The sequence below is a fragment of the Pollachius pollachius genome (genome assembly GCF_949987615.1).
Source record: "Pollachius pollachius genome assembly, chromosome: 14".
NCBI classification, from domain to species: domain Eukaryota; kingdom Metazoa; phylum Chordata; class Actinopteri; order Gadiformes; family Gadidae; genus Pollachius; species Pollachius pollachius.
The window spans coordinates 4,749,678-4,764,265 of NC_136947.1; the positions used below are offsets into that span (position 1 = coordinate 4,749,678).

Consider the following 14,588-nt stretch of genomic DNA (forward strand, 5'->3'; position numbering starts at 1 on the left):
ATGGAGGCTAGTGGAGTGCCAGAATTACAGATAATTTGGTGAATATAAACTAGCAGCTTCCTAGAGACAGAAATGCTCTCCAACTCCAAAGTCTAGCCTTATCTGATATTTCACTAACTACTATACATCATTTCTGTCAAATAGTGAATAGACCTACGCTGATTCCCTGTAAGATGAAAGCCGTCTGTGACGCTATAGGCTATAGACGGTCGTTTTGACTGGTTGTCATGGCTAAACCCTTAAAAGAAAGCCAGGCCGTTTCTTGAAAAAAAAGAAACGTGACCTCAGACCGGAGGCAAAGCAATGATCATTAGGGCTTACCCCACTGCAATTTCAAGGATCAAGCCAATGGACAGCTAAAGACGTGTTTCGATATTCGATATTGATTTTAAAAGGATGAGGTATGAAAATGATTGTAAGGTGTCCGCCCCCGGGGGTCCACTTAGTGATACTTCGAGACGGAGCTTCCCTTGATAGAACTCCATAATGCGCTGTACATTATTATGGCTCATCTACTGTCTGTGCGGATCTGTGCTCCCCTTCCATTACAGCGCCATAGTCGGTCAAACTGCAGCTCTGCGTTTCCTCCTTAACGAACAATCAACGCTGGCCATGTTATTGCACGTATGAGATTAATTTACTCCCCGCAGTACGCCGAGTGATGTTATTACAGAGAAATCGATGTCCCTCTTGTTGTTCTCTTGGGCAGAACACAGTGTGCGCGCATCTGCTCTCATAATACAACTGCTGACCTTGCTGTCAGAGAGAGAGAGAGAGAGAGAGAGAGAGAGAGAGAGAGAGAGAGAGAGAGAAAGAGAGAGAGAGAGAGAGAGAGAGAGAGAGAGAGAGAGAGAGAGAGAGAGAGAGAGAGAGAGAGAGAGAGAGAGTTTGTATGTGTGTGTCGTGTCGTGTGGTGTGGGGGAGAGCGAGGGGTTGGGGGGCAGTGTTGAAAAGGCTTGACTGTGTTGTTTATCAAAGCTTTATCGGAGCCCCTTTGCTCTCGCGGACCTGTGACATCACGTTCGGGTCATCACAGCCAGGCCAGGTTGTGCTCCCGATGAAAAAAACAACAGAGCCCCGTTCGACTTAAAACGAAGCGCATGTCTTCACTTCACTTCAACATCTAAAATGAGGTGGATTTTCAATGAAGAGAAAATCGTCCAAGGTATCCACACCTATCAATAAAACCTATCTTCCATCATCACTGGAGTAGAATAGCCACGCTGACCTCTTGACCTTCTCCAGACAGCCCATAAAGAAGTGTGGGGGAAGGTAGCATTGTGAAATGACCACCACAAACAGCCTTTTGCCCAAATGTGTTTATTTTTTGTTTTCTCATAGCATCGTAACCTACATATTAGCCTATGCTTTTATACACCTGGCATTACATCTATTTTGTTTAAATTTGTCTAAAACTACGGCCGATTGTTTTTATACAAAAAAAGAATAATAAAATGACATAATAAAATAAGAATTTGTTCAGTGGTATTCTTTTTTTCCAAAGCAGAGAAAAACAGTTTTCAAATGTTTTTTTCCGCACAGACAATTGTCATCCTCACAAAGGTAGTCTTAATACTACAACGGCAACATTCTTGTCAGACGACATGTCCACTCATCTCACCAAACGCAAAGAAAAGAACGAAAAACATGCACACCTTTCGATTCTTCCTCCCTCCCTCCGCGCGGTTGAATACAAACCCCAGACTGCCAGTCTGCCAGACAGATAGACAGACAGACACCCCCGCATAGTTTCCGTCGGTCGGGTGACGTACCCTGTGAGCTCGTGCAGTGACGTTGCCGGGCTGTAGTGGTGCTTCTAGCTGCATCTTGTTGACACAGGTCGACCAGCCCCTCAGTACGGAGAAGACTCGGACGGGTGTGGACGGGAGATCGCGTTCAGGCAAGTGTTTACAACGAGAACCGTGTCATGTTTTTAATGGATGATGTTGCCGTGGGCTATCGGATACGTGTTACACCGATTGAGGGATGATTGTCGGCGTTTTTGCCGCAGCGAACGGGAGCACAGAGTGGAGCGAGTAAGCCCCAGTTTATCGGTTAAGCCGCTACGCTTTGGCGGTGGGGGTAGCTGTTAGCCGAGCTAGCTAACCGCTAGCCTCTACTACGGGATATTCCGCGATACCCCCTTCCCCCGAAAATATAGATTTATTTATACATATCAGCGATGCTAAACGCTAAAAAAACACAACCAGTCGGTTTTACCTTCTACTGAATCTCTATGTGTGTACGAGGCGTCAGAATTCATAAATATATTACAAAATAATTAAAAATATTTAATTGTAATTCCAGCCAACGGGTTTGGTCCTCGCCGCTCTTGCGCTGTATGTGGTATAGCGTGGATTTAACACCCCCGGTACATTCACAAACGCCGACCACACGTATGCGTGCCATTGTAAACAACGAGACCGTATAGCAGCGTTGTGTTTGTGTGTAACGTCGTCTCGACCGAGGTGCCTTCCCGGGGCAGACTGTAGACAGCGAATGTCATTATCAGCGCTGTCTGCATACCGCTGCCGTCGTGGCGAGGAGCCACAGGAGGCGAAGTACAGTCTGCAGACGCAAGGCAGGGAACGGAGGGAGGTGGGGGAGCTTGTAGTGGAGGCAGGCTGTCCGCGGTGTCCTTGCAGCCCGTTTCGAAGGAGAAGCTCTTTTCATAATATAAGCGATTGGTGACAGACTATATGAGTTGTTTTTTTTTGACGGCCGGTTGTTTCAAGACACAAACCCACTGCGTTGAAATTGTGAGATTTGGTCGGTGGTGGTTTAGAAACATTGGAATCCCGAAAGGTGAAGCCCACTTTGCACACAGCAACGCCGACAATGGCGAAATTACGGCTTTTTCTTTGGCTATTTGCTGTGTGGTTGATTGTGTTTGTAGGTACATTTGTGATGCTGTTTAGTTATAACGGTGTAATACAATTGCGTGCTGAATGTTTGATTGAAATTCAGGCGGCGCTGTCGTTTGGAAACCAAATCTATTGAAATCCTTTTAAAAATAGATTTCCACAAACACAGTAACGCGTACCAGCCGTCTGTCTGGCTTGTATTCAGAAATCTGATCATTTTATTGTAGACCAATAATAATATTAAAAGGTGGATGTGGCTTCCTCCGAACACGTCTCGCTAATAAGCTTCCAATCTACTCTCTTGATGCCGTACTGCAGTAGCAGCCATTATCAGCTAGATGTGTTACATTTGGAGTTACGTGTATTAATCAGTTATTATTGTAGAGGCAGTAAAGCTGAAATATATCTTCTAGCACTGAAACACAACGGTAGTGTATTGACTGATTATGCTGAGCACGTCGGTCATGAATGAGAACAGTTACCGTTTTATCAATTGTTCTTGGCGCAGTTGATGGGGTCAGCGTGTGGTAAGCAACCTGGGGGTAACACAATGGTCGGGAAGGGCACTTTCAAATGCAAAGTAATAATGTTCCGAGCCGCTTGTGTCAGAATGGTAACAAGTAGCATGCAATGGAATGGAACAGAGTGGGTGGCTAGGAGCATTTAGCTGTGGTCTACTACAGTATTGCTTGTTAAAACTCGCACTTAGTGTTGGAAATGCTGTTTCACTACTCCTGGTGAAAACCAGGATGCGAATTCCCCCCAGGGTTCAATTGCAAGTGCTGAAAACCTACTGTTTGTGTCAATATGGTAATTGCCATTTGGCTTGCAAACACTTATTCGGAGCTCCAACCCCCAACTAACGGAACAGACAATAAAACTGTTTTGCGCCGTTTGGATATAACACGGTCCATGACTTTTTTTTTAATTCAACATTTCCAATGTGTTAATTATACAGTGTTCTTTTGGTTCCATTACAAATATATGTTTCTAACAATTTATTTGTTTTTCCTTTCCAGGAAGCAGAGTAAATACACTGAATCGTTCGATCACCAACATGTATGCGTCTGAATACCAGGAGATTTGTATAATTTAAAAAAAGATTAGGAGAGAACTCAAAAGGGATTACGAGAACCGGGCTAACTCGAAAGAAAGAACAATAAACCCAACATAGACATGGCCAGTACCCAAACCAGTTTGAAAACCCCTTTCAAAGACTTGACCTCCTTTAAGGGCAACATGAAACGTCTGTACCGGGAGCGTCTGGAAGACGCGCCCATCAAGAAGCGGGTAATTGCGGAGATCAACCTCAAGCGCCGGAGCTTGGAGGCCCTTCCCAGGACCCCTAAGGTGAAGCGGGAGCAGCCAGAGGACTTGGAAATCGACGCAGAGGGCCGGGGCGAGCTGCACTGCTCCGGCTCAGCCAAAGCTCTGGATCTGAGCCCGGGGCTCAAGCACACACTGGCCCAGTTCACCCTCAGCAGCCAGAGCTCCCTGGGGGGCCCGGCCGCCTTCTCGGCCCGCAGCGGTCCAGAGCCCTCCCCCAACGGCATGCCCCCGCTGCCGTCCCCTCCCGTGCTAGGAGGGGGCCCCCTGCTGGTTCCCTGCGACAGCTCCACGGAGCTCACCCACTCCCTGCTGGAGGGAGAGTCCATCTCCTGCTTCGCCGTGGGCGGGGAGAAGCGGCTGTGTCTGCCCCAGGTGCTCAACTCGGTGCTGCGCGACTTCTCGCTGCAGCAGATCAACGCCGTGTGCGACGAGCTGTACGTGTACTGTTCCCGCTGCGACGGCGAGCAGTTGCACATCCTCAAGGTGCTGGGTATCCTGCCCTTCAACGCGCCGTCCTGCGGCCTCATCACCCTGACGGACGCGCAGCGGCTGTGCAACGCCCTGCTCCGCCCGGGCGCCGCCCTTCCCAGCGACCCCGCCACCAAGCTGCCGGCGCCGGGCCTGCTGGCGGAGAGCGAGGCCAGCTTCCAGGTGGAGCACCAGTGCCTGGGGAAGTGCCAGGGCCTGTTTGTGCCCCAGTTCTACACGCAGCCGGAGGCGCCGTGCGTCCAGTGCGTGGAGTGCCAGTTGCTCTTCTCGCCGCAGAAGTTCGTCATGCACTCGCACAAGTCCCCCGACAAGAGGACCTGCCACTGGGGCTTCGACTCGGCCAAGTGGCCCTGCTACCTGCAGCTGGCCCGGAAGTACGAGGGCACGCCGGAGGAGACCCGGCTGAAGGAGCTGCTGGACGAGGTCAAGGAGAAGTTCCACTACCAGCTCAAGAGGTCGCTAGACAAAGTGAGTGACCCACTGTTTTATTTTCTCTCTCTCTCTCTCTCTCTCTCTCTCTCTCTCTCTCTCTCTTTTTCTCATGACACCACTGTTTGCCGTTGTGTTTTGTCTTCTCGGTGCGACCCTGTTTTGACTCGCGGGTGCGTCTTTGTCATTCATGCCCATTGTCATTCGTCACAGCAAGGGCCCTCCTTTCGAGGTGATACCAGTTGTTTTTCCAGCTGTGTCTCCGCTGTGGCCCCATGCAACACCGCTTTGTCATTCATCATTCATCATTATCATCAACATCATCATCATCATCCTCGCTGCGGTGTGTTGTCTGGCAGGCTGAGCTTAGCTGCCCACCGTAATGGTGGGGTACTGCGATTGGATGCACTCCATGCCGGCCCCTTGATGTTCTGTGTGGTAGTGTTTTTTCTCTGGATAGAACCGGGTCGGTGTTTAACCCTGCAGCTGCAAAATTAAAGACGTGGTGTGTGTGTGTGTGTGTGTGTGTGTGTGTGTGTGTGTGTGTGTGTGTGTGTGTGTGTGTGTGTGTGTGTGTGTGTGTGTGTGTGTGTGTGTGTGTGTGTGTGTGTGTGTGTGTGAGAGAGAGATGCCTAGACCAGGTGGTGACATATGTCTCGTCTGCTCCGGCCAAGTCTTATAGGGTTAGGTCAGCTGCCGCAGCTTAAGGGGGAAGTGCATCATTTGTCCCTGTGGATCACCTAGAGGTCACCCCATAATGTCATTGAACAAAAGGCCATTAGAACAGCTGGGACCTCCTTCATTCCACTGTGGTTATCTATTTTGACCATGTCCCATTAGTGACTTTTAAATGCCTCCCCATATGAGCATATTCAAAACCGATTTTTGTTTATACGCTTGAGTTTGGACGTGCGTAGTCTCAGAGACACACTGGGTTCATGTAGAGGGTGAGCAGTAGACGACCTCTTACATGCATAGGAACACTTCTTGACATATTGGCCCCAGCCGGGAGCCACTTGGCTAGCCACAGCAATTGAAGCAATTTGGATTATGACCCACTTGATCTGCTAGCCCAATAAGCAATGGTTTTATTATTTCCTTTCCAGCGGCCAGCTATATCTTTTAAAAGCTATCGCCTAGGTGGGATCAGAAACAATCTTTATTTCTTTGTTATGTTTGCTTAAGGATGTTTTTATGAGGTGAAACGTGTCCATGTGTATCTCAAAGCCACGCAAAGATTAGTGTCCTATTGAAAAGCTCTGGATGGTTTCCCAGCCCTTGACTGGGCTGCCCCCCCCCCCTGACCACAGCTCCCTGGCGTGGTCAAATCAGGGCCCATTTTATTTCTCTTCATTTCACATGCCCCTGCCCCACAGCGACTTTGGTTATCACCAGCCCATTTAAATGTATTTAAAAAAACAATTAAAAGCCTTAACAATCGCGGCAGAAATAAAATCCCAATTACTTCCGGGAGATTTAGGTGTGTGCCATCTTGAACAGAACAACTGAAGGGAAGGCTTTTATGGCTTGCCATGTGGAAGGCACTTGGGCTCGGCGGTGTGTATTTATAGAGGCTTGCAGGTGTGCTAGGGAGCGTACGTGCAGCAGCACCGTTGGCCGCCCCTCACATTCTGAGAGACTCACTCCCTCCCCCTCCCCCCCCCCCCCAGTGTGTTTAACTTGGTGTGAGTGTGCCGGAAATACCGTCTGCTGTCTCGTCTAGCGCCGAGACCGCATTCCTGCCTTCTCCCTGTCCTCCTCCTAGTTTGGCTGAAGGTCCACTTGTCTCAGACGGATCTGAAAGCACTCGCTCCCGTGCACACGCACGCATCCACACAAAGCAGTCCATGGTTAGGTCCTGGCTCCGACACGCAGGCATTACTTAAACCGGTCAGGATTATTTACGTGGCCCTTTCATCACAATTACAGCCTGGACGTGCTTCACAGGCCCGCATTCACAGGGCCGGTACAATGAGCGTGCACGGGTGGGCACCCGGGGGGGGGGGGGGGGGGGGGGGGCGGATGACTCCGCCGTCGCCCCGTTTCGGTCTGTGTGCGTGTGCGCGGCGAGCGCCTGCCTTCTCGGCGGGAACGCGGCGCGTCCTCCCAGACTCACCGGAGGCTCAGATGACACATGCTTGTCTATCTCCGTCTGACACATCCGCCGCTTCTTTCTCAACAGCCTCTCAGGTGTTCATTCAGTCTGGAGAGTGTGTGTGTGTGTGTGTGTGTGGGTGGGTGGGGTGGATGGGTGTTTCATTGTAAGTGTTGCTCGTTTCATCACACGTGGAACAGCTCCAGGGCAGAGGTGAATCCGTCGGTACACACCGGGGAACACGTTGGTCTTTTCAATTTCCCGTGTTCTTGGAATTGACTACCCCCCCCCCACGACATCAGAGGAAGCTGGTCACTCTTCACACCACTACTCCCGTTCATCTCGTCGGGCGGAAGAGTGACAGTTTGTGACAAAGGTCGTTAGCCAGACAACGAGGTTACCCCCCCCCACACTCCCTATCTCCCCACCCAGGCCTGCCTAACAGGCATTACCAGTGGGGAGCTAGAGACCCACCTCCAACCCCCCTGCTCAGCCCCCTTCCTGAACATCCTCCAGACTCCCAGTGTCCAGTCACAGCTGCAGTACAGTGAGTCACCCTTTCCACATCCTCGCTGAGTGTCAGAGAAAGGCCAGCCAGGCAGCCGGGCAGACCAACCTCGAAAAGGAAGCAGTGTGTTTGTGTGTGTGTGTGTAAGCATGTGCGTTTGTGTGTGGGTCGGTTTAACCGTCGACTTGAGACCCTCTTTGCTGACCATACCCAGACACTTGCAAGCCCACTCTTTTCTATTAAAACAAGTCGTGATACCCACACTGCCACAGAGGACTCCCTGGGTGGGTCGACAAATAAGATTAAGTGTTAAGAGTACATTGAGGAAAAATGAAATAATAAAAATCCCTTCCGGATGTTTCCTATCAACTCTATTCCTCGAGCGCTACCCCGTGGGCACTTCCTTTTTTGGAGTGTGTGTCCAAACACTCTGTCTGTCTCTTTCTTTCTCACTTTCTCTTGGTGTCTCTCGCTCTCTCTCTCTCTCTCTCTCTCTCTTTCTCCCCCCCATGTCTCTGTCTCTGGCGGCCCCTATAAAAGGCTCTTTGTGCCCCCAGGCGCTGCTACCTAGCCGCCCTCCATTCCCTCCAGTCTAAACAGAGCGTGTTAGACATAGGACACCGTCAGGGCCCATATGGCCATGCCTCCCATCTTCCAGCGCTCATAACCCTTACCCGAGAAGAACTTGCCCCACCCCCTCCTCCACCCACCCACCCACACACACACACAGATACACGAACAGACACACACACACACAAAAAAAAAAAACGGAATAAGTTTATTCGGTGTTTTAGGCGTGAACTGGCCTACTGGTGCTGTCTGTCGACGCGATCCCTTCCTCTTTATTTTATAACCGATGACGGGAATTGAACAAGCTTCATCGACATTGACGAATACTTGTCAGGCTGGGGGGGCATTCATCTGGTGTTTTTCAGTTTTTTAAAGAACGTGGTGGAACGTTTATGTGGTCTTTCATCAGCCATGACGCAGACGCGTCATTTTACAACCGGCCGCCAAAGTGGCAGTTGATTATTATCTGACTACAGCTGTGATTACAGCTGTGCGATCCAACTGTACCCCCAGGTGTTGCCGGGTCGAACAGAAACCCGCTTGGCTCGACAACACAACGGCCTCCTCTCTGCATAAACAAGCCGTGCCCAATGCACACGCACAATTAACGGCCGGAGCGCAACGGCAGCTCATCCTATAATTAATAGTGAACAAAAAAAACTGTAACTCGATCTACAGAACAATTGTCATACCACTTCACTTTAAGTAAGTCTACTACCACGATACTCATGGTTGCAAACTCCAGCTGCCCCAGGCGGTCCTGGCGCCGCCGCTGTTGTGTAGCGAGTTTGTTGTTGCCCTGCCTGTTGTGTTGTCTTGGCGCGACATCAAGCGTGTCAGACGAACCAAAACAGGCCTTCCTGTTGTCTGGCTCCGGCGGCCGGGCAAGAGTGGTGGCTGTGGTGCAGACAGCAGACAGCTGCTGCGCGCTGGCTTCCTCTATCCACTATTTGGAAACCAGTGACTTCATCGCCACCACAGACCCGCCACAGCTGCACTGTCTGGCTGGCGGGCTGGCAGACATGCTGACAGGCTGACTGACTGACTGACTGACTCTGCTTTCTTGTCTGGCTGGCTGTGGTTCACCCCTGGCTTGAAGTGATTGGGTTCGCGCCCTGTTTGTTAGATTTATTTCTGCATTCTCTTTCTGTTTCAATCCAGTCTCCTGATCTGCCTTCCACCCACCCCCCTACCCTCCACCCCCGCTTCTTCTCCGTCTCTCACTGGTTCCGTGTCCCTGGTGCATCGTGGCCCTAGAGTAAAGTCTTTATGTGTTATGTTTAACGGCCCCTCGTTACCCATCCCTTTGAACCGTCTGCCACTGTCAGCTCAGACCAATCCCCCGCTGCTCCCTCATGTGCGTCTTTAAACAGTCAGTCCATCCCAGCTCCACCCCGGCTGCTTCCATGCCTCTCCCTGGGGAGTCCCCAATTAGTGGACAGTAACAAAGTAAGCAGTCGAATTAGTCGATAAGTCGATGGTTACATAAGCAGGAGGCAGCCCGGCAGGGCGCGTACGTGCACGCTCTGTCTGTCTGTGCGTGTGTGTGTCTGTGTGTCTGTGTCTGTGTGCGAGTGAGTGTGTGTGCCGATGTGTATCTCTGTGTGCGTGAGTTTGCGACGGGTGGCGAGACGAGAGCAATGCTATCGCCGATCGATCGAGTCTCCCAGCCTTGATGGATGTGGCCTGTCTGTCGTTTGAGATCGGCGGTGGACCGGAGAGAGAGAGAGAGAGAGAGAGAGAGAGAGAGAGAGAGAGAGAGAGAGAGAGAGAGCTGGGGGAAATTGCACAACCTAGGGGGCCTCTCCACCGTTACGCAAGATGGGTCTCTCAGACATGTGCACCAGTCTCCCAAGTTAACCCCCTCCCCCCCGCTCCCCACTGTCGCCTTCCCCCGGCTCAGTCCTCCAGCCAAGGCCACAGACGAAACATGGTGCAAAGGCCGGCCGCAGAACACGCCCCCTCCCACCCTCCCTCCCTCCCTCCCCCAGTCCTCAGAGATGTCCCATTGGCTTGATGGGGAGGGCTCATGGGGAGAAGTTCAGGTAAGGACAGTGAACTCCTGCAGTTGTCCCACTCCCTCAGTCAGCACCCATTTCTTTCTCTTTCCATTTGACTGTTATCTCATTCGGGTGTAATTCCACCTCGTCGTGCAAAGATTGTCTCCATCCCCCCCCCAACCTTTACTTCTCCTGAGTAATAAGACAATGTAAACGGTTTGAACCTTATACGACCATGACGAGCCTCAACATGGTAGTCTGTCACCGCTCCAGCTCGTCCAATCACGCGCCACCTGCTGTGCGGTTCACCCCAGACGGCTCGCTCGGCTCCGTCCCTCGGCCCGACCCACCCCCTTTTTCAATCATGGCATTTCAGCCACGTATCAGTTGGCATTTATTTTTTCTCCTCTCCTTTTCGTGGAAACCGAAAACGACAGCAGTGCCTGGATTCCCCCCCCCCCCCCCCCCTTTACTTTATAATTTCCTGAACACACGCGTATGTAGCTGGGCCTGCCGCGGGGGCCAGCTCGGCCCCTCCAATGCACAAAGGCGGTGCCTTGTCCCTCACTGCACTGCCTGTTGTACGGGGCTACATGGGCCCCCTTCTAGTGGGCGGGGCTTAGCATGGGCCTCTCTGGTATGTGTCCGTCAGGTCAGCTCCAGTATCAGCAGTAGCTCCGACAAAGCGATGGTTGGGTTTATGCATTGGTGAGCCGGCCCTGTGTGATTCCGAAAGCCAACGTCGCTTTCCAAGTGACAGTGGTTGAGGACAGTGTTTACCAGCTAGATGATGATTGAATGGACTTGCATAACCAGTAATCAGTATTAAGCGATACTAAGGAATGAGCTTCCCACTGGCGAGGTCGTCCCGCATACCACATTACACAAGGTTATTGCGGAGACTAACAGGTGCCCGCTCAACAGCTGTTTTAGAACATAAGGAACATTATTTGGTTGAAGCCTCATTCTCTGGCCCTGAAGGCTGTTTGCCACAAACCGACGTCTCACTCCAAGAAGCCTGTCTTACAAACATTTGTCAGGGCAGCCAACACAACAGTTAAGATAACCCACAAACGGGTTCGGCTCCAAATATATTGTCTTAGCCATCCGGCACGTTCTTCCGCAATCGTTTCCTTGTTCATAAAGTCCTGAACGTGCTTAATCGCGAGCGCCACACGACAAACAACGTTTGCAAACAACTGGCGTGAGCAGAACCGTGTCGTGACTTCGTGGACCCCGGGATTGTCCGACGCCGCTGTCTTTGACCGGGCTCACCTTTTTTTTTTCCAAGCTGGCAGGCGAGGCGAGATAATATTGCGCAGAGGGGACTGACGTGCTTGCTGTAGCGAAGGCGGTGGCAGCCACGGCAGCGGCAGCGGCAGCAATAGCAGCGAGATAGGGCCTGCCCAGATACAGCACCGTAGCCTCTGCCACGTCTGCCGGCAGACGCGTAGACTAAACAAAGCTGGCCCTGCCACTTTCCTTACCCCCCCCCCCCCCCCAGCCCCAACTCCTCCGCCTCCCTCCTCTCGACTCTACCTCGCCAAACCGGCCTTAGCCACCCTACTTTAACCAGCCTCTGGGGGCAGTTTTACAAAACGCAGCCACAGCCATGGCCCTGTTTGCTTGTCTGAGGCTCCCTGGCCACCTCTCCGGGCCCCAAGGCTGCGGTCCAGTTTGTCGCGGCAGAGGGGAAACTAGACTGAGACGGACTGGATGATGGCAGAGAGAAACAGGGCCGGCTTTGAACTGGAGAAAGTCCAACGGAAAAAAAAGATGAGATTATGATTGGGCCTTTTTATTGTGTACCGTGACAGACCATAATAATAATGGTCTGTGCTTTTAATTTATTGACCTGCTGGTGAGATTGAGAGTCGAATGGCCAGTCTCCAAGGGTTGAGCTTTTTATGTAGGGGGACCGAGAAGCAGATATAAACCCTTTAGAGACTGCCACTGCTCTTTCTCCATCTTGATAGAGAGACCCAGATGGAAGGGTTGAAATGTATTTTTGCGCGTGTCTGTGTCTGTGTGTATTCCTTTGTATTCCCCCCCCTGCTCTGTGCATGCGAGCAGGGGGGGAATGCATTTTGCATTTGAAAGTCTCCCCCGTGGTGCTCGCCCGATGGGAGCGGTGATTAATGGAGATATAAATGGAGAGATCCAGCAACAACAGAGTTTTCCATAGACTATGCACACGCACACAAGCAGACACACACACACACGCGCGCGCGCACACACACACACACGGGCGCACACTCACTCTCTTATATTCTCTCATGGTCCCCAGTCTCCCAGACAGGCAGATAAACACAGAATATCAAAGGCGTGTCCCACGTCCCAGTGGGCCATCCACGAGGCATTAAGCTCAGCCGCCACACTGATCTATTATGGATGATGCAAACACAGGCGGTGAAAGCGGCTGGGCCACACGAGTCAAGGAAGGAATCCCCATTCCTCCACTTTGCCGCTAATTTATCCACGTGCCCCCGTAATGGCTTGTCATTTCCATACGACGGCCACGCTGTCGGGGCCGTGTGATTAAGCGGTCGTATCGGCCCCGATTTCTTCCTCTCTCTACGTCTTTCTCTCGTTTCTAATCGTTACGGCTAATGACGCGGAACCAGGGAGAATAGGGGTTTCTTTAACCTCGGGGGCCGAGTATCAGACCGGATGAAAGCGGCCCCTGCCACAGACACGCTGTGGCAGGAATGGCGAGCCGGGGCCGGGCGGGCTTATTACCTGCGCCGCTAGCCGTGCACGCGGCAGCGGCCTCACCTTTTTTGTTGTATTATCATCAAACGCCTGTCGAACCAACAACCGGCCCCCTCAACGCCGCGCTAGTTCAAACCCCCGTTCATCGCCGCCCGGCAGAAGCTACGCAGCAGCAGGGGAAGACAGACCACAATAATGACGCGAAATCCAGTAAAATCACTTCCTCGCCGGGCCTTTCATATAATACAGACACTGGCATTCAAAGGGAGCCTCCCTGGCAAAGCGACAGTTGTAATAACGATGGTTCCCCAATACCTCAACGTCGCAAACAAACAAGGAGTGAGACACACCAGGCAAGTTTTAATTGGTCGGGGGAGACCGTTCCAGTGATGAAGTACAGAGGAGGAGGAGGAGGAGGAGCAGGCTGGTGGGAGGGAGGCAGGGAGAGGCCGGGGTATCGGTGGTGTGGGCGACGGTTTGCCTGGCGATTAGTTCCAGGAGGAACAAAAGACGGCCAGTCCATGAATCCATGGACTGTGACAACAGGAGGATTTCACGGTGCACCGTGGAGGAGACGGGGGGAGAATGAAAGCCAAGCGAGAATAAAGCGGATGTTACATGGCCATGTTTGAACGTTCTCCCCAGGGGTCCCTGGCAGCCCTGTTCCCAATAGCCTTGGCACGCTCCGGCCCCGGGCCCCTCTGGTGAGGCCCCCGTTCTATGGAAGTCCAGCTGTCCTGTGTAGACCACAAGGGTTTCAGCCCCCAATTTGCCCCAGATGGAATAAACCCTGATACAGTTGTGTTGTCGACACAAGGTTTCTCCTTGTCGACAACACAATTTGTCGACAATTTTTTCTCCAAAGTTTTATTTGTATTTTGGATTGTAGCACCTTAGGGCCTTATGGCAGTCAACATCAGGAACATTTGTCCAGTGTAGCAGTGTGGTGGGTTAGAATGGGGTATTGTACATAAACATGGTGGTTCACTCCTAGAGCCTTCCCCTCTCTGGGGTTAAGTCTGTTAAATCCCGTTCTCATTGCCTCTAATACCTTAGTAGTAACGCTTCAGGTAATTGACTTCCAGTCCGAACACATTACTTACAGCCAGTTCTGTATATTACCTAATGTTTTTAGTTTTGTTAGGTTATAAGTTTTGTGCAAGTGTCTGTTGCATGCCTATATTGACATTTTTACATGTTGCAATTTAGTTACTTTCTTGTTGTTTCTAACCAATTCCAGTCAAACTCCTGCTGCTGTTTACAATCCGGTTTTCATTGTCAATAAGACATTTTGCTGCAAATATATAGTGGGTGCTGACTGAAGTCCAGATGGATTTTCTTTGACGCTAGTAAAAGATCCCTGCTGCGTGGAAGCAGACCTCGATTTATCTGTTCCGGTGGCCATTAGGGGAACCAGCCGTCATTGTGTGTTTTCCAAAAAGTATTGTGTCTAGTAAACTGCCCACTGGGCCTGTTAAGTTTGGTGGGAGTCGTTCAGGGGAAACAGCAACATTTCCTGTGATCTCTCTCTACCTACGTGTTCTCACTAATAGCCCACAAGGTGCCAGACTATGACATGCCCTGTCTCGAGC

General features: G+C 51.3%; 1 protein-coding gene across 1 annotated transcript; it reads left to right on the forward strand.

The window, feature by feature from the left end:
- Window positions 1-1,849: 1,849 nt before the first annotated feature.
- On the forward strand, window positions 1,850-8,285 carry skila (SKI-like proto-oncogene a; the record flags this gene model as incomplete). Its single annotated transcript, XM_079750550.1, has 3 exons — window positions 1,850-1,904; window positions 3,888-5,154; window positions 8,272-8,285. Exons 2-3 carry the CDS (start codon window positions 4,041-4,043, stop codon window positions 8,283-8,285), a joined length of 1,128 nt encoding a protein of 375 aa, XP_079606676.1. The 5' UTR covers window positions 1,850-1,904; window positions 3,888-4,040.
- Between the last annotated feature and the right edge of the window lie 6,303 nt (window positions 8,286-14,588).